At 43.3% G+C, this 18,455-nt stretch overlaps 1 gene segment (V, D, J or C); it reads left to right on the top strand.

The window, feature by feature from the left end:
- LOC122706350 overlaps window positions 1–18,455 on the top strand; it is a 191,963-nt gene that overhangs the window by 6,848 nt on the left and 166,660 nt on the right. The window contains 2 exon segments of the C gene segment in view: window positions 13,928–13,933; window positions 16,704–16,712. Of these exon segments, the coding sequence occupies window positions 13,928–13,933; window positions 16,704–16,712 (15 nt within the window).

Raw genomic sequence — 18,455 nt, 5'->3', positions numbered from 1 at the left:
TCTAGTATTGTGTGTGTGTGTGGTCTTTCCTGGTTTTGTTATCAGGGTGATGGTGGTCCTGTAGAATGAGTTTGGAAGTGCTGATACCTCTGCTATTTTTTGAAAGAGTTTTAGAAGGATAGGCACTAGCTCTTCTCTGGGCATACCAGACCACCTGACCTGCCTCTTGAGAAACCTGTATGCAGGTCAGGAAGCAACAGTTAGAACTGGACATGGAACAGCAGCTGGTTCCAAATAGGAAAAGGAGTATGTCAAGGCTGTATATTGTCACCCTGCTTATTTAACTTCTATGCAGAGTACATCATGAGAAACGCTGGGCTGGAAGAAGCACAAGCTGGAATTAAGATTGCCAGGAGAAATATCAATAACCTCAGATATGCAGATGACACCACCATTATGGTAGAGAGTGAAGAGGAACTAAAAAGCCTCTTGATGAAAGTGAAAGAGGAGAGTGAAAAAGTTGGCTTAAAGCTTTACATTCAGAAACCTGAGATCGTGGCATCTGGTCCCATCACCTCATGGGAAATAGATGGGGAGACAGTGGAAACAGTATCAGACTTTTTTTTTGGCGGGGGCGGGGGGAGGGGGCTCCAAAATCACTGCAGATGGTGACTGCAGCCATGAAATTAGAAGACACTTACTCCTTGGAAGAAAAGTTATGACCAACCTAGAGAGCATATTAAAAAGCAGAGACATCACTTTGCCAACAAAGGTCTGTCTGGTCAAGGCTATGGTTTTTCCAGTGGTCATGTATGGATGTGAGAGTTGGACTGTGAAGAGAGCTGAGCAACAAAAAATTGATGCTTTTGAACTGTGGTGTTGGAGAAGACTCCTGAGAGTCCCTTGGACTGCAAGGAGATTCAGCCAGTCCATCCTAAAGGAGATCAGTCCTGGTGTTCATTGGAAGGAGTGATGCTGAAGCTCAAAGTCCAGCACTTTGGCCACCTCATGTGAAGAGTTGACTCATTGGAAAAGACCCTGATGCTGGGAGGGATTGGGGGCCAGAGGAGAAGGGGGCGACAGAGGATGAGATGGCTAGATGGCATCACCGACTTGATGGGCATGAGTTTGAGTAAACTCCGGGAGTTGGTGATGGACAGGGAGGCCTGGCATGCTGCGATTCATGGGGTCGCAAAGAGTCAGACATGACTGAGCGACTGAACTGACTGAAATGTTTAATAAAATTCTCCTGTGAAGCCATCTGATCCCGGGCTTTTGCTTTGGGGGAGATATTGATTATAACTTCAATTTCAGTGCTTGTAATTGGGTTATTAATCATTTCTTTTTCTTTCTGGTTCAGTCTTGGAAGACTGAACGTTTCTAAGAATCTGTCCATTTCGTCCAGGTTATCCATTTTACTGCCATGTATTTGTTCATAATAGTTTCTTACAATCCTTTGTATTTCTGCATTCTCTGTTGCAGCCTCGCCTTTTTCATTTCTTATTTTATTGATTTCATTCTTCTTTCTTTTTTCTTGATGAGTCTGGCTAAAGGCTTGTCAATTTTGTTTATCTTCTCAAAGAGCCACCTTTTAGTTTTATTAATCTTTACTATTGTTTCTTTCATTTCTTTTTAAATTATTTCTGCTCTGATGTTTATGATTTCTTTCCTTCTGATAATTTTACTCTTCTTTTTCCAGTTGTTTTAGGCATAAAGTTTGGTTGTCCGTTGGATGTTTTTCTTGTTCCTTGAGGTAGGATTGTATTGCTATAAACTTCCCTCTTAAAACTGCTTTTGCTGCATCCCATAGCTTTTGAGTTGTGTTTTCATTGTCATTTGTTTCTAGAAATATTTTGATTTCCCTTTTGATTTCTTCAGTAACCTGTTGGTTATTTAGAAATGTGTTGTTTAATCTCCATGTGTTTGTGTTTCTTACAGTTTTTTCTTGTAATTGATATCTAGTCTCATAGCATTGAGGTCAGAGAATGCTTAATATGACTTCAATTTTCTTAAATTTACTGAGGTTTGATTTGCGACCCAAGATATGGTCTATCCTGGAGAATGTTCCATGTGCACTTGAAAAGAAAGTGTATTCTTCTGCATTTAGATGGAATGCCCTGAAGATAATCTAGCTAATCTCAGCATCTCTTCTAATGTATCATATAAGACTTGTGTTTCCTTATTGATTTCCTATTTTGATGATCTGTCCATTGGTGTAAGAGGGGTGTTAAAGTCTCCTACTATTATTGTGTTCCTGTCAGTTTCTCCTTTTATGTCTGTTAGTGTTTGTCTTAAGTATTGAGGTGCTCCTATGTTGGGCGCATAGATATTTACAATTGTTATGTCTTCCTCTTGGACTGATGTCTTGATCATTATGCAGTGTCCTTCCTTATCTCTTGTAATCTTCTTTATTTTAAGGCCTACATTGTCTGATATGAGGATCGCTACTCCAGCTTTCTTTTGCCTCCCATTTGTATAGAATATATTTTTCCATCCTCTCACTTTCAGTTTATGTGTGTCTTTGGGTCTGGAGTGAGTTTCTTATAGACAGACTATATATGGGTCTTATTTTCATATCTGCTCTCCAACGGTGTCTTTTGGCTGGAGCATTTAGTCTATTCACACTTAGAGTGATTATTGGCATGTATGTTCCCATTGCCGTTTCCTTAGCTGCTTGTGGCTCATGTGTAGACCTTCTATCCCCCTTGTGTTCCTTGACTGTATACGTCCCTATGAAATTTGCTGTGCAGTTGGTTAGTCTATTTATACTTAGAGTGATTATTGGCATGTATGTTCCTACTGCCGTTTCCTTAGCTGCTTGTGGCTCACTGTGTAGACCTTCTATCCCTCTGTGTTCCTTGACTGTACACGTCCCCATGAAACTTGCTGTACAGCTGGTTTGGTGGTGATGAATCTTCTTAACTCTTGCTTGTCTGAAAAGCTTTTTATTTTCCCATCAACTTTGAATGAGATCCTTGCCAGGTCCAGTAATCTTAGTTATAGATTTTTCCTTTCAGTACTTTGAATATATCCTGTCATTCCCTCCTGGTCTGCAGAGTTTCTGCTGAAAGATCACCTGTTGCGCATACTGGGTTTCCCTTGTATCTTACTTGTTGCTTCTCCCTTGCTGCTTTTAGTAGCCTTACTTTGTGTTTAGTCTTTGCTGGTTTGATTAATATGTGTCTTGGGGTGTTTCTCCTTGGGTTTATCCTGTATGGGACTCTTGGTGCCTATTGGATTTGATTGAATATTTCCTTTTCCATATTGGGGAACTTTTCAACAATAATCTCTTCAAAAATTTTCTTATACCCTTTCTTTTTCTCTTCTGCTTAGGGGACTCCTATAATTCGAATATTGGTGCATTTGAGATTGTCCCAGAGGACTCTGAGACTATCCTCAGTTCTCTTTATTCTTTTTTCCTTATTCTGCTCTTCAGAAGTTATTTCCACCATTATATCTTGCAACTCACTGATACGTTCGTCTGCTTCAGATACTCTGCTATTGATTTCTTCTAGAGTATTTTTAATTTCAATAATTGGGTCATTTGCATGTTTACTCTCTAAGTCGTTAATTGCTTCTTGCTTTTTTTCCATTTGGTTTTCAAGGTTTTGATCATCTTTACTATCATTATTCTGAATTCCTTTTCAGCTAGTTTGCCTATTTCCTCTTCATTTATTTGGAATTCTGTGTTTCTAGCTTGTTCTTTCATCTGTGTAGTATTTCTCTACCTTTTCATTCTTTTTTTTTTTTTTAGTTTATCATATTTGACGTCTCCTTTTACCAGGCTTCAAGGTTGAATTTTTCTTCCTTTTGGTTTCTGCCCTCCTAAGGTCGGTCCAGTGGTTTGTGTGAGATTCATATAGGGTACTACTTGTGCTGAGTTTTTGTTTGTCTGTTTTACCTCTGATGGGCAAAGCTGAGTGAGGTGGTAATCCTGTCTGCTGATGACTTGGCTTGTATTTTTGTTTTGCTTGTTGTTTAGATGAGGGGTCCTGCTACTGGTGGTTGGGTGATGCCAGGTCTTGTGTTCAAGTGGTCTCCTTTGTGTGAGTTCTCACTATCTGATACTCCCTAGGCTTAGTTCTCTGTATTCTAGGGTCTTGGAGTCAGTGCTTCCACTCCAAAGGCTCGGGGCCTGATCTCTCATCAGGAACAAAGATTCCACAAGTGGTTCATTATGGTATTAAGTGAGATCAAAACAAACATCCAAAACGAGAAACCAAATATGAACCCCAGAAAAATGGCAGTTACAAAATCAGGCAAATAATAATTAAAATGATGGAATAGACACATATACATATATATCCATGAGCAAAGTCAAAACAATCCAACAAAAATAGAGTACCATAGGCTGACCTGTGGAACAAAGGAATTCAAAAACTATGTTTACCAGTTAAGAACAAAACTAACTAAAGCACAAACTGGAAAACAAAACTAAAGCAAGGTGCCAGATGTGGAATAGAGCAATGAAAATAGAACTAACAAGTATTTTGAGGGGAAATAAAAGAAAGAATGAATAGATAAGCAAAGTTAAATAGAGGTAGATAAAGAAGTTTTATATACACTAAAGATTAACTGCAAGGGGGAAAAGAACAGTAGGAAAAGCAAACAAACAGATAAATGTAGAAAAAATAATAATAGGTTTAAAAAATTAAAATTAAAAAGAGAGAGAATAAAAGGAAAATTCCCTAGGACAGCTAGAGCTGAACATAGAAGCAGAAATTTATAACAACAATAAAAAATGTGACTGCAAAAAAAAGGGGAGTGGGGAGCTTAAAAGTTTCATTAGATTTCATAGCACTGATAAAATCAACAACTACAGCACGGAGGAAAACAAAAGGAAAAAAAAAGGAAAAATCTAAAAGAATCTACAGATCAAGTGTAAACATAAGAATAACAGACGCTTTTCTTGAGTCACTTCTATCAGAGTCCTTTCCCTTGCTGGGTGTCCTCAATACCTAGGATGCTCTCCGACACTGCTGATCTCCGGCCCTGCTGTCGGGGCAGCTCAGATCCTAATCTGGTACTTCTCCTCTGTGTTCTTGCCTCCAGTGTTCACAGCTATCAGAACTAGTGCATTTTCTTTTGCGGGAGCTCTCAGTGACCTTTTATATATTCCATAGACACAGAGTCTGCCTAGTTGATCATGTGGATTTAATCTGCAGGTTGTACAGCTGGTGAGAAGTTTCTGGGTCTTCTTCCTTACTCACACTACCCCTGGGTTTCAACTGTGGTTTTATTTCCACCTCTTCATGTGGGTCGTCCACTGGGGTTTGCTCCTGAGGCTGCCCTGGAGGACTTGGGCTTGCCCCTGTGAGGGCCAGGTGTGGAGGTGGTGCAGCCACTTGGGTTGCAGGGGTTCTGGCCGCACCAGGTACTCAGGGGAGTTGGCAGCTAGGGTAGCAGGAAATATAGTGCTCTAGAAGGGTATGGCAGCCAGTGTTGGCCAAAACACTCCAGGATTCTTGCCTGGAGAAACCCCCTCCCTGACAGACAAGCCTGGCAGGCCACAGTCTACAGGGTCACAAAGAGTCGGACACTACTGAAGCAACCCTGCACGTAGAGATCCCAGAGTTCTTTTGTCTGTGGCAGCTCTGCCCCAGTGAGAGCTGGGCATGATGGTGGCAGAGCTGCTTGGCTTGTGGGGACCCTGGCAGCTCCGAGTGTGCAGGGACACAGACTGCGTCCACCGCAGGAGTTATGGCCCTACCAGAGTCTTATTCAGAGTGTCTTGTAGCTTCTGATCAGAAGGCCTCTTTGGCCAGTCTTTCTCCATAGCTCCACCCGTTCAGGCACTTAGAGGGCTCCCTTGCCTAGGGCTCTTCTCTGTTGTTCAGCTTTTCAGTCAGATAGAGGGATCCCCCTGCCTAGGGTCCTACTCTGTAGATCGGTGCGTCAGGCGCTTGATGGACCACCCTCTCTATTATTCAGCAGCCAATACTGGTGTCTGGGGAAAGAGAGGCTTTGGTTATGGCTCCACCCCTTACACGTGACTCAGCAGTATCACTTTGCTTCTCTGGCTGCCCAGCTTTCCTCCACAGGCACTTCCCACCGTAATCTCTTCCCTTACAGCCCCTCAATCAGACTCTCTGCCGTCAACAGCAGCCCTCACCCTGGGATTGATCCACAATCCCTATAGTCCAGCTCCCAGCCACTGCACCTTCCAGGGGACCTGCATCCCTGCCCAGTGTATGTATGGCTGTGGCAAGGACTGTCTGCTTCTCTTTCAATTAGGCTGTCACAGATCAGTTGTTTCACTCTCAGCCTTAAATGTTCCTCCTTGACTCAGACAATTGCCCTAATGTGGAGAGCAGACCCCTGCTTCAGTTCCCCCACCTGCTGAGGGCAGACCCAGTCCTATGAACACTCCTGTTTTTCCCCCTAGTTCCTTCATCCTACCGAATTTTGCGTGGGTCTATATATCTTTTCTGTTGGTCAGGTACTCCTGTCCATCTCAGCAGATGTTCTGCATGCACTTCTTTTTCAGAAGGTGTATTCCTGATGTATGGGTGGATAGAGACATGCTCCACCTCCACCTACTCCTCTGCCATCTTGTTCTCTCCCTACTGATTCTAATTTTCATTGAAGTAGGGATACTTTTATACACACACACACACACACACACACACACAAAATATACTAATGACACCAACTCTATGGCAGAAAGAGAAGAAGAACTAAAGAGCCTCTTGATGAAAGGGATAGAGGAGAGTGAAAAAGTTGACGCAAAACTCAACATTCTGGAAAATTAAGATTATGGCATCTGGTCCCATCACTTCATGACAAATAGAGGGGGAAAAAATGGGAACAGTGACAGACTTTATTTTGGGGGGCTCCAAAATCCCTGCAGATGATGACTGCAGCCATGAAATTAAAAGACGCTTACTCCTTGGAAGAAAAGTTATGACCAAGCTAGACAGCACACGAAAAAGCAGAGACATGACTTTGCCAACAAAGGTCCGTCTAAGTCAAAGCTATGGCTTTTCTGTAGCCATGTGTGGATGGGAGATTTGGACCGTAAGGTAAACTGGGAGCCAAAGAATCGATGTAGAGCTGCGGTATTGGAGAAGACTCTTGAGAGTTCCTTGGACAGCAGGGAGATCCAACCACTGCATCCTAAAGGAAATCAGTCCGGAATATACATTGGAAGGACTGATGTTGAATCTGAAACTCCAATACTTTGGCCACCTGATGCAAAGAACTGACTCATTTGTAAATACCCTGATCCTGGGAAAGATTAAAGGCAGGAGAAGAAGGGGACAACAAAGGATGAGATGGTTGAATGGCAACACCGACTCGATCGACATGAGGTTGAGCAGGCTCAGGAGTTGTTGGTGGACAGGGCAGCCTGGTGTGCTGCAGTTCATGCAGTCATAAATAGTCAGACACAACTGAGCGGCTGAACTGAACCGACTGACACACATATTACTCGACAGTTAAAATTTTTTTCTGCATCATTTCTCTTTTCTCTAAGGAATTCAGTAAAACAGTTGAGTCTCACCATAATTTCAAAACTGTTAATTATCCTAAAAGAAAAGATGAGATATTTAAACATTTTTAATTTTTGTTTTGTTTTTGTACATGAAGAAGCCACTTACCCTCCTTCTTACAGTCAAACTGCAGGTAGAAGCTGCAGCATGCAGTGTTAAAGACTCTAGTATCAGAGATGCCCAGGGCTGCATATTCAATGTTTATCATTATTGACAGATTCTGTATTGCAAATTCACCTATATGCTAGGTTTATTGGCACCTTAATATAAATATCATCACTTTGTGTACTTAGACAGACATTTAAATATGCATTTTTATATATGCACTCTTCATCTGAATGCCGAGTTCCAAAGAATAGCAAGGAGAAATAAGAACAACATCCTCAGTCATCACCACAAAGAAACAAGAGGAAAATAATAGAATGGGAAAGACTAGAGATTTCTTCAAGAAAATTAGAGATGACAAGGGAATATTTCATGCAAAGATGGGCAGAATGAAGGACAGAAAAGGTATGGATGTAACAGAAGCAGAAGATATTAAGAAGAGGTGGCAAGAATACACAGAAGAAGTATACAAAAAAATATATTAATGACCCAGATAACCACAATGGTGTGACCACTCACCTAGAGCCAGACATCCTAGAGTCAGAAGTCAAGTGGGAGTTAGGAAGCATCATTACAAACATAGCTAGTGGAGGTGATGGAATTCCACTTGAACTATTTCAAGTCCTAAAAGATGATGCTGTGAAAGTGTTGCACAAAATATACCAGCATATTTGTAAAACTCAGCAGTGGCCACAGGACTGGAAAAGGCCAATTTTCATTCCAATCCCAAAGAAAAGCAATGCCAAAGAAAGTTCCCATTACCACACAGTTGCACTCATCTAACACGCTAGTAAAGTAATGCTCAAACTTCTCCAAGCTAGGCTTCAACAATACATGAATGGAGAATTTCCAGATGTTCAGGCTGGATTTAGGAAAGGCAGATGAGCCGGACATCAAATTGCCAACATACACTGCACAAAAGGAAAAGAGAGTTCCAGAAAGCCACCTACTTCTGCTTCACTGACTATGCCAAAGACTTTAACCGTGTGGATCACAACAAACTGTGGAACATTCTTAAAGTAATGGGAATACCAGACCACCTTACGTGTCTCCTGAGAAATCTGTATGCATGTCAAGAAGCAACAGATAGATCTGGACATGAAACAAGAGATTGGATCCAAGTCAGGAAAGGAGTCCGTCCAGGCTGTATGTTGTCACCCTCCTTAATTAATGTATATGCAGAGTAGATCATATGAAATATCAGGCTGGATGAAGCACAAGCTGTAATCAAGATTGCGGGGAGAAATATCAATAAATTCAGATATCCAGATACACCACCCTTACGGCAGAAAGTGAAGAACTAAAGAGCCCCTTGATGAAGGAGAAAGAGGAGAGTGAAAATGGCGGTTTAAAGCTCAACGTTCCAAAAATGAAGACCATGGCACCTAGTCCCATCACTTCATGGCAACTAGATGAGGAAAAAATGGAACCCATGACAGGCTTTATTTTCTTGGACTCCAAAATCACTGCAGATGGTGACTGCATATATGAAATTAAAACACCCTGGCTCTTTGGAAGAAAATCTATGACCAACCTAGACCACATACTAAAAAGCAGAGACATTACTTTGCCAACAATGGTTCATCTAGTCAAAGCTATGGTTTTTCCAGTAGCCATGTATGGATGGGAGATTTGGACCATGAGGAAAGCTAGGAGCAGAAGAATTGATGCTTTTGAACTGTGCTGTTGGAGAAGACTCTCAAGAGTCTTAAGGACTGTTAAGAGTTCCATGGACTGCAAGGAGATCAAACCAGTCAATACTAAAGGGAATCAGTCCTGAACCTACATTGGAAGGGCTGTTGCTGAAGCTAAAACTCCAACACTTTGGCAACCTGATGCAAAGAACTGATCCATTGGAGAAGACCCTGATGCTGGCGAAGATTGAAGGCAGGAGGAGAAGGGGATGACAGGGCATGAGATGGTTGGATGGCATGACCAACTCCATGGATATTACTTTGAGCAAGCTCCAGGACTTGTTGAAAGACAAGGAAGCCTGACTTTCTGCAATCCATGTGGCCCCAAAGAGTCAGATATGACTGAGTCACTTATATGATGCCACCCTTATATAAATCACACTTATATGATGGCCAGTTCTTTGAGTTACTCAACAAACACACATACAAGCCTAGTGAGGTCAGTCAAGGTGGTTCCATCTGACCTCAACTTTCTTGAAGTCCACACTCCATTCTGAGCTTATCTGGATCATTCATACAGGGAAATACAGAGGTCTTCAGGAGGACTTCTCCATTTCCACCTGAGAGGAAGGGGAGCTGAGCTGAGATGGGGGTTGGGCAGCAGGGGGGCTATGGAGGACGGAGACTCTGGGCTCAGAAAAGTGGACCTGCCCTGGGATCTGTCTCCAACCCATCTGGGAGGCCCAGTGCTTTCCCACCCTATGCTTTCCAGCCATGGAAATTCAGAAGGCTCCCGTGGGGATCCTGGGATGACCAGGCATAGTGTGACCATGGCCTCCCTGGACTTTCAGGGATAGAGCTCTTAAATGAAATTCCTCTTCAAGCTCCAGGGTAAAATCCAACCCTGGGCAGTGGGAGCTCACTGCTCTCCCTCACGCAGGGCTGAGGTCTCAGCGAAGGCAGAACGTGGTCTCGAAGAAGATGAGGCTTCTTCCAGAGCAGATGGGGTCTTCTCCTCTTCCTGGTGACAGCTCCTCAAGGTGAGGGTCTCAGGTCAAACATGGGTTTGTGGGGATGTCTGTGACCGGGGTAACTGACAAAGCCTGATTCTCCTTGTCCCCAGGTGTCTTCTCTCAGGGGGAGCTGCAGATCCTGTCTAGCACTAGGGAAGCTCTAGCGGACACATTTCCTCACCTGTGCTATTCATAGCTGTGGTTACTCCATCACCAGTGGACATGACTGCAGCTTTATCTGTCTGGCACCAGAGTAGGGCTGCTGTGGATGGGGAAATATACAACACAGGGACTCAACTACAGGGACTCAACTCACTACAAACCGTCCCTCAAGAGCCGCACAAACATATCCCGGAACACATCCAAGAAGCAGTGATCTCTGCCACTGAGCTCTGTGGCCACCAAGGGAACAGCCTTGTATTGCTGGGTGAGACACACAGGCGTGTGAGCCCAGACACACACCTTCCTGCAGGGAGGCAGGAGGGGCTGGTTTCAGGGCCCTCAGGGCCCTCAGGAACCCCAGGGCACCCTCAGCGTGCACCGGGTCCAGCCTCAGCACCAGCTACATGTGGAGGATGAGTCTGCTCTCCTGCCACAGTCTGTGGTTTCCTCTCCATCTCTATTTTCCATGGAGCCCCCTATAGTTATAACTAATTGCTAACAACTCAAATTGAGAACCTTTGCAGTAATAGGAGGACACGTTCTCACCTCACCAGGGCCACAGGGTCATGAGGCCACGTTCTCACCTCACCAAAGGCATGGGGTCATGAGGACATGTCCTCACCTCACCAAGGCCACAGGGTCATGAGGACACGTTCTCACCTCACCAAAGGCATGGGAACATGAGGACACATTCTCACCTCACCAAAGGCCACAGGATCACCTGTGGAGGGAGAAACGACTGTCAGTGTCACCAGGTGACACCTGAGGAGGGCCAGGGAACACAGGGAGTCTCTTCCAGTCAGACTCAGAAGACAGACCTCAACAGGAATCCCAGACGGGCCAGCACACTGCACGCATGTTATATAAGAAAACTTGATTTTACGGGATTCTTTAGGGACATAGAGAAGAAAACAAGTGGTCTACAAACGATTTTAATTTCTAACTGAGTTCTCTGTCACATCCCCATCCTGACTCATATTTCTCATCAGGAATGACTGAAGGTGTCAGGATAACTCTTGTTCCCACACTCGGTGTCTTCCGTCCACTAAAGTGCATGCTGCACATCCCACTCATTACATTCCAGAAAAAAAACAAATGTGAGGTGAGGTCATGAGCATGATGATTCACCTGATATGGGGTAGGAGGAGGGAGTGGGGGGCAAGGGAAGAGGACTCACAGAGGGTCCAGAGGGGGACATTTGGTGAGAAGGGTTTGCTCACTGTTGGGATTGTCTGGATGAGCAGGTATGTCATATGTTCAAATGCAAATGTCCTGAAAATGCACCTGTGTGAACCCTGGGTCACCAGACATTCGCCAGGAAACACTAGAATGCAACAGGCTCTCACGTGTTCTCACTACAAGAAAGGGTCCTGCAGACCTCACTAGGCATATCCCACTCTGTCATGGAGCAGGCTCAGGGGAAAACTTTGGTCCAGGGTGAGTATCACAAGCCCAGGCACTAGGGCTCACACCTACCAGATACAGTCTCTTGGACACATTGCACAGTCCTTGATGATTCTGCTTGTGATTTTATATGTGATCCATGTAAATGCATTAACATTCAAACCTAAGTGCTTTATTTATTTATGTGTGCAAAAATGAAAAACTATGATGAGCTTTGAAGTTCTCCCAAGATATGGCCACGTAATAGAACAATATCTTGCCAAATCTTGTCGCTGCCAACGCACTACCCAGTATACTCACAGGTGCAATGGGGCACTTCCTCCTCTGTCAGTGTCCAAACCCACATCCAGCTACATAGTCAGGAGACAAGCAAATAGCATCCTCCCTCTGCTGATGAAAACCTGCCCAGCCCTGACCCTGCAGCTCTGGGAGTGGAGCCCCAGCCCCGGGATCCAGGTGCTCCCATTCAGGGATCAGGACTGCACACAGACCACTCAGCATGGACTTTGGACTGGGCGGGGTTGTCCTTGTCGTGATTTTACAAGGTGATTGATGGAGAACAAGAGATCCCGAGGATGGCAGTGGATGTGAGTGAGGGAATCAGTGGGTGTGTGACAGCCTCGTGACCAGGATGTCTCCGAGTTTGCAGGTGTCCTGTGTGAGGAAGAGCTGGTGGAGTCTGCTTGGTGCAGCGCGGAGAGGGGAGGGTGACTGAGACTCTCCTGCGCAGCCTTTGAACACACCTTCAGTCATTACTGCATGGCCTGGGCCCGCCAGCATCCAAGGGAGGGCCTGGAGTAAGTTGGATCTGTCTATCCTGGTAGTGGCAGCACCTACCATGCAGACTCTGTGAAGGGCCGACTCACCAATTCCAGAGACAGTTCCAAGAACACAGCTCTCTGCAAAGGAACAACCTGAGAGCAGAGGACACGGCCATGTATCACCGCGCAAGACACACAGTGCGGGGGAGGCAGCGTGAGCCCAGACACCAGCCTCCCTGCGTGGGGCTCCGTGACCACCAGGGGGCGCTCAGGACCCACCGAGTACAATGCTGAGCCCAGGAGCAGCTGCACGGGGGCTGGGGGAGTTTGTGGTTAGAACCCCCGCATTAACTCTCCTGCCCTCATCTCTACCAGAGGCCCTCTGCTCTATGCTAGTCTGTCGTTACTGGGGTTTGTTTTTCTTCCAGAAAACGATATTGTTATTTATGAATTTTCTTCTATTTCTTGAAGGAGTTCCAACCACACCATAGTTATCAAAGTGAGATTGAAATTCTTGAACCTGGTGACTGTCCGGAGAAGGCCCAGGGGATTGCAAACATGTACAAGCTACTGCTATTCTTTGTTTTTGCAGATGTGAAAGGAAGAGCCGCTGCCTGCAGCTTTCTGTCAAGGGCACAAAGTGTCTGAATCCTTCAGCTTGCAGTGGGATAGGCTCTGATGACAGAGGGCCCAATACCGCACATGCAATGACCTCATTGCTCACGGATTCCATCTTTTTAAATTCAGGCACTCGGTATTTGCCTCCCGAAAGGAAAATGCTTATTTTATTGACTGTTTTTCATGGACATTTACAACGCGGCCAGTACTTAAACCACCCCAAATCACACATACATTTCCTCCTGAAGTCACTCAAATCTATGCCTTCTTGTTTCAACTCCTATTGTGTAAATTAGTGCCTTTTCTGGTCAACTAATGTCATGTTTTTTTAAATTGTCATGCTATTACTTGACAGTTTGCCTGTTTATAGCAGTCCCATCATATCCTGAAGTACAGACTAGAGTCCTTAACACATGATGCTGTGTGCTGACTTAAGTAGAAAACATCAATGACAGATAAGCTTCATTCATGTACAAATTATACTTCTGGGGATGTGATCTTGAAACTAACGTCAAATATGAATATGACTTTGAGACAAGGATTGCAAATCTCACTTTTGTTATTTGAGGCAGTCTTGAAACTTCGCTCAGTGCCAAATATAGATGGTAAGACAGAGATTTACTGCTAAAAACATTGGTAAGCAGACTAGATGGGAAATGACTATGAGAAGACTTCCAGTTCAGGGGGCTCTAGCTGCACTGTCTCCAGAGAATTCTTGGTAAAGGCGATCATACAATCACATATCACCTGGAAGAGAGCAGGTGTAAAGGGTTGCATTAAAGATTGAGGGTGATCAGAAGTCAAGGGTAAGAATTCTCACTAACTCGACTTTTCAGGTGTCTTGATAAAACCAGGCAAAGATGGACACAGTGAAGTATTTCAAAAAGCCTGATTTATATAGTCAAGTGGTCCTTGTCACATTCAAAGTCACTGTTTTTTTGCTGTCTTCACTGCCATAATTCTCTGAAAGTCAAATGTTTAATCAAAAAGCACATGAAGTTATTCTGTTTGTTTCTCCTCTTGCTGGCATCTCCCATCTGTGAGCATCTCTCAGGTCTGAGGCATGTGGAATTATGGGGTGATGTCTGTGAAGTGGGTGTCTCAGAGTTTCTCCTTCCCCAAGTGTTTCTGAACTGGAGTCGTTTTTCATGGATTCAGTCAGGCCTGTGTTGCCCCGTCAATCATAGAACCAGCTGCATAGAATTACTTCTTCATGACAACTTGTTTTTAAATTTAGGTGACCACCCAAGTTATTAGTTATCTAGTATCTAATAAAATAAGTTTATAAATTGGTATATAAACCATACAATTTATAAACATTTCATGGCATGAATGGTTCTACTGTTGAACTTCAAATCTTTCCTCCACTATCACAAAGATCTGCAAGTCCTGTTTTTCTGGAGTCCAGTCCTGTCCTGTTTAAGGCAACATTTTTCACTTGAATAGTCAGACTAATGTTGTACATATGGAAATGATGTCAAGGTATCACCAGAGTGATATTGTCCCCCAGGGTACATTTGTCAAAGTTTGAAGACAAGATTGTTTCTAACACATGGGAGAGGTGCTATAAGTACCTAGTAATCTAGTTGGGAAAGTCCATGGGTGCTTCCAGACATCCTATGATGCACAGGACAGCACCCACAGCACAGGAATATCTAGCCTCAAATACTGATAATGATGAGGAACTCTGAATTAAAACCTCATATCGGAGGACTTCTTGGGAGTCCAGTGGCTAAGAGTCTGCCTTCCAACGCAAGGGATATAGATGCATCCCCGGTCACAAAGGTAACATCCCACATGCCAAGGGGCGACGAAGCCTGCACACCGCAGCTAGAAAGCAGAGCCCACCCTGCAAGTGGAGAACCCACACGTCAAATTGGAGAGCCACGTGACAACTAGGACACAATGCTGCCACAGAAAGAAAGGAGAGAAAGAAAGAATAAACCATTAGAAAGACCTGGTATCTGGTCAAATGTCACTAAAATGCTGAACTGCAGAAGGCATATTGCTGGGCTTAAATTACTTTAAGTGGTAAAGTGAAATACAAAAACCCTCTGAAGTTCTGTGCACTCAGAGACACCAGTACACACTCCTCTATGTGTACTTTTGGGATGTGAGCAGTGAGGGAGCTGAGCATGGAGCCACCAGGAGAACGGGGCTGGGGAGGTCTTGGCGGAGACCTGGGACTAGGGAGGGAGCTCTACATTGTCTGCATGGAAAGTGCAGCCTGAAGCCCAGCTCCGGTTTGGTCCAACCGGAGTCATGAGGAACAAGGCTGGGCCAAAGCAGACGTTATTGTCTTAATATTTACAACTTCGCCCCTGTGGGTGTATAGAAAATAACTGCTTCAGAACTTTGCTTTGGAATGATAGTTTAGCTCACAGGTAACAAATAGATTTTAAAACATGATGCATATATCAAAAATTTCATTTACTTTGGGTCTAGAATTCTTTTACCTGTAATTTTTCAAACAATATTAATATATACAAAATATATTGTCATAAAAATGACTTCAACTTCACCAGAGAGAGTCCAAACTGTGAACTTTTTCCCGTCAATAGAGCACTACAGCCAGGAAAGGTCCTTACTGGCTTTCAGAAACAGCCACTGAAACTGGAAAATCTATTGATCAGGTAAACTTCCAGAGAAAATCTGAAGCAAAAGGGGGAAATGGAAAAAAGAAAAGAAAAGAAATAAGATAAAACAAACAGGAACTTCAACTTTGTCCAACTAGAAGACCAGAAGGGGGAGCGCTTATGCCTGGCAATGATAGCAGAAACCGACAGAAAGGACAACGCCTCTATTTTCCTTACAAAACCTCACTCAATGAGAGCTTGTCAAAATAAGCTAGTGAAGAAACACGGACTCTGGGTATGCTATAGCCCTCAAAACTTCCTTTTCTCTCAATAAATATTTACTTCTGCATCGCTGCTGGAAGTATTCTTGTGTTTCCCGTTGTTGCAGACCCCAAATTGCAATTCTTTGTTGATTCCCAAGAAGCTTAATTTTCTGAAATAACTAACTGGCAGTCTCCTTGGTTCAGGTCAACACTGGTCTTAGCCTCCCTGCCACTTTGTGTGTTTTCTCCTGCAATTACTCAGCAGGTCACTGAGAAAGACATCTGTGCCAGAAACGTTCTTCATAAACTGCCACATCTTCACCAGCTGGTATATCCCATGCCCATCAGGAGCACAGAGCTGAAATTCATTTCTTTTCGTCTCTTGCAGACTAGCTGTTGGCCACACTCTCTGTTATAAACGAGCATTTTCCAGGAATGACTGTGAAGTGACAATCACGAGAGAAGGGAGGTGGCTGGCAAAGAAATGCTGAACTGGTGGGCATACCATCACCAGTGTTTGTAATGAGACTAGATTTTCCAGGCTCCATGGAAGAGGGTGGAATGGATGGGATATAAGAACCAGTTTTCCCTTCTTCTGAGTTCTGTGACCACCGAGGACACAGCCGTGTATTACCGTGTGAAAGACACAGAGAGGGGGATTCAGTGTGAGTCCAGACACACACCTCCCTGCAAGGACGCAGGCGGTGCTCAGAGCCCAAGACCAGTGACAGATCCAGGGTGACTGGGCAGGTGCTTCCCCTTGAGTCAACAAGTTCCTTCAGCTCCCAGTTCCCGGCTGTCCTCAGGGACATTTCTGGCTGTGTTGTTTCTGGGTCTGATGGGCACACCCTCTCCACAACCTCTAACGTCCACAAACACTCTGTGAGAATGTGTACTCTGCTCTGCTTAGTCTGTGTGTGTGTGTTTAATGCCTAAAAAAAGAGAAAAGTCAAGGAAGTCCAATTGGTCTATCATATTTTTCAGGATATCTGTTGCATTATTGATTTTCTCTCTGAATGATCTGTGGGTTGATGTTGGTGGGGTGTAAAAATCTCCTATTATTATTGCATTGCAACTAATTTCTCCCTTTGTGTCTGGCAGTATTTGCTTTATATATGTAGATGCTCCTATATTGTATGCATATATGTTAAAGTGTTTCATATTCTCATTGTTTGATTCTTTTATCATTGCATAGCATTCTTCTTTATCTTTCCTAAGGCACTTTGGTTATAGTCTATTTGTCTGATAGGAGTGTTGCTACACCCGCTTTCTTCCCATTAAGATTTGCAAGAAAAAGCTTTCTTAATTCTTTGTTATTCAATCTATGTGTCTCTCAACTTAAAATGGGTCTAGTGGGTGCAGTCTATTATAGGGTCTTATTCTATTATCTGATCCGCTTCTACGTTTTTTGATGAGAGAACTTAGTTCATTGACAACTAAAGTAATTGGTGATAAGTATTGTCATTTTACAGCTTCCTTTGTGACTCAGCTGGTAAAGAATCCACCTGCATTGCGGGAGACCTGGGTTCAATCCCTGGGTTGATGGAGATCCTCTGGAGAAGGGAAAGGCTACCCACTCCAGTATTCTGGCCTAGAGAATTGTCCATGGGGTCGCAAAGAGTTGGACATGACTGAGTGACTTACACTTTCACTTTCATTGTCAATTTAAATCTTGCTTTTTGGGTTGATTTCCTATTTTTCTATGGTGCTTTCATCTCTTTTTTTTCTTTTGTGGTTTGTTAATTTTGTTTTGCATTATCATTTTGTTTTTTCTTTTTGATATCTGTCAATCCATGATGTTTTTGATTTGCAGCATTCATGGTTTTCTAGTATGCTATCCCATAAACATATCTATTATATTTAGACTGGTAGTCATATAAATTCAAGCATATCCTAAAAGATGTGTGTTTTCTTACTCTCACTCCTCACATTTAATTTTTATTTTGATGTCCTACCTTACATCTTCGTGTATATCTTTTTGCTCTTTGTAGTATTATAATCACTTTCACATATTCTAATTTTTAAATTATATATACTGTCATATTTAAGAGATTTTTCAAACCTTTTATGGATTTGCCTTTCCTAGTCTGATTTGCTTTTTCCTATAAGTTGTTGCTTCTTTTTTGTTTACAGAAAAATTAATATTTATGAACATTTTAGTACTGCTGTATTTTTTTCTTTCATTTTTTGCCTGTCTGAAAAGTTTTTTATCTCTCTTTCTCTTCTACATAATAATCTTGTGGACAGAGGCCGCTGACTTTCACTCCCTTCTGACCTGCAGAGTTTCTATAGAAAAATCAGCTGATAGCCTTCTCAGTTGCCTGGCAACTGACTGTCATCTCTTGTGCTGTCAGGATCCTCTCTTTATCTTTAACTTTAGTCCTTCTCATTATGATGTGTCTTGGAGTGGGTCTGTTTGAATTCCATTTCCTCAAGACTCTTTGTGCTTCCTGTGCCTACGTATATGTTTTCTTCTTTAGGTTTTCCAA

Source organism: Cervus elaphus, chromosome 13 (genome assembly GCF_910594005.1).
Source record: "Cervus elaphus chromosome 13, mCerEla1.1, whole genome shotgun sequence".
Classification (NCBI taxonomy): Eukaryota; Metazoa; Chordata; class Mammalia; order Artiodactyla; family Cervidae; genus Cervus; species Cervus elaphus.
Note: the sequence above shows the minus strand (reverse complement) of the source record. Positions and strands in the feature narration are given on the sequence as shown.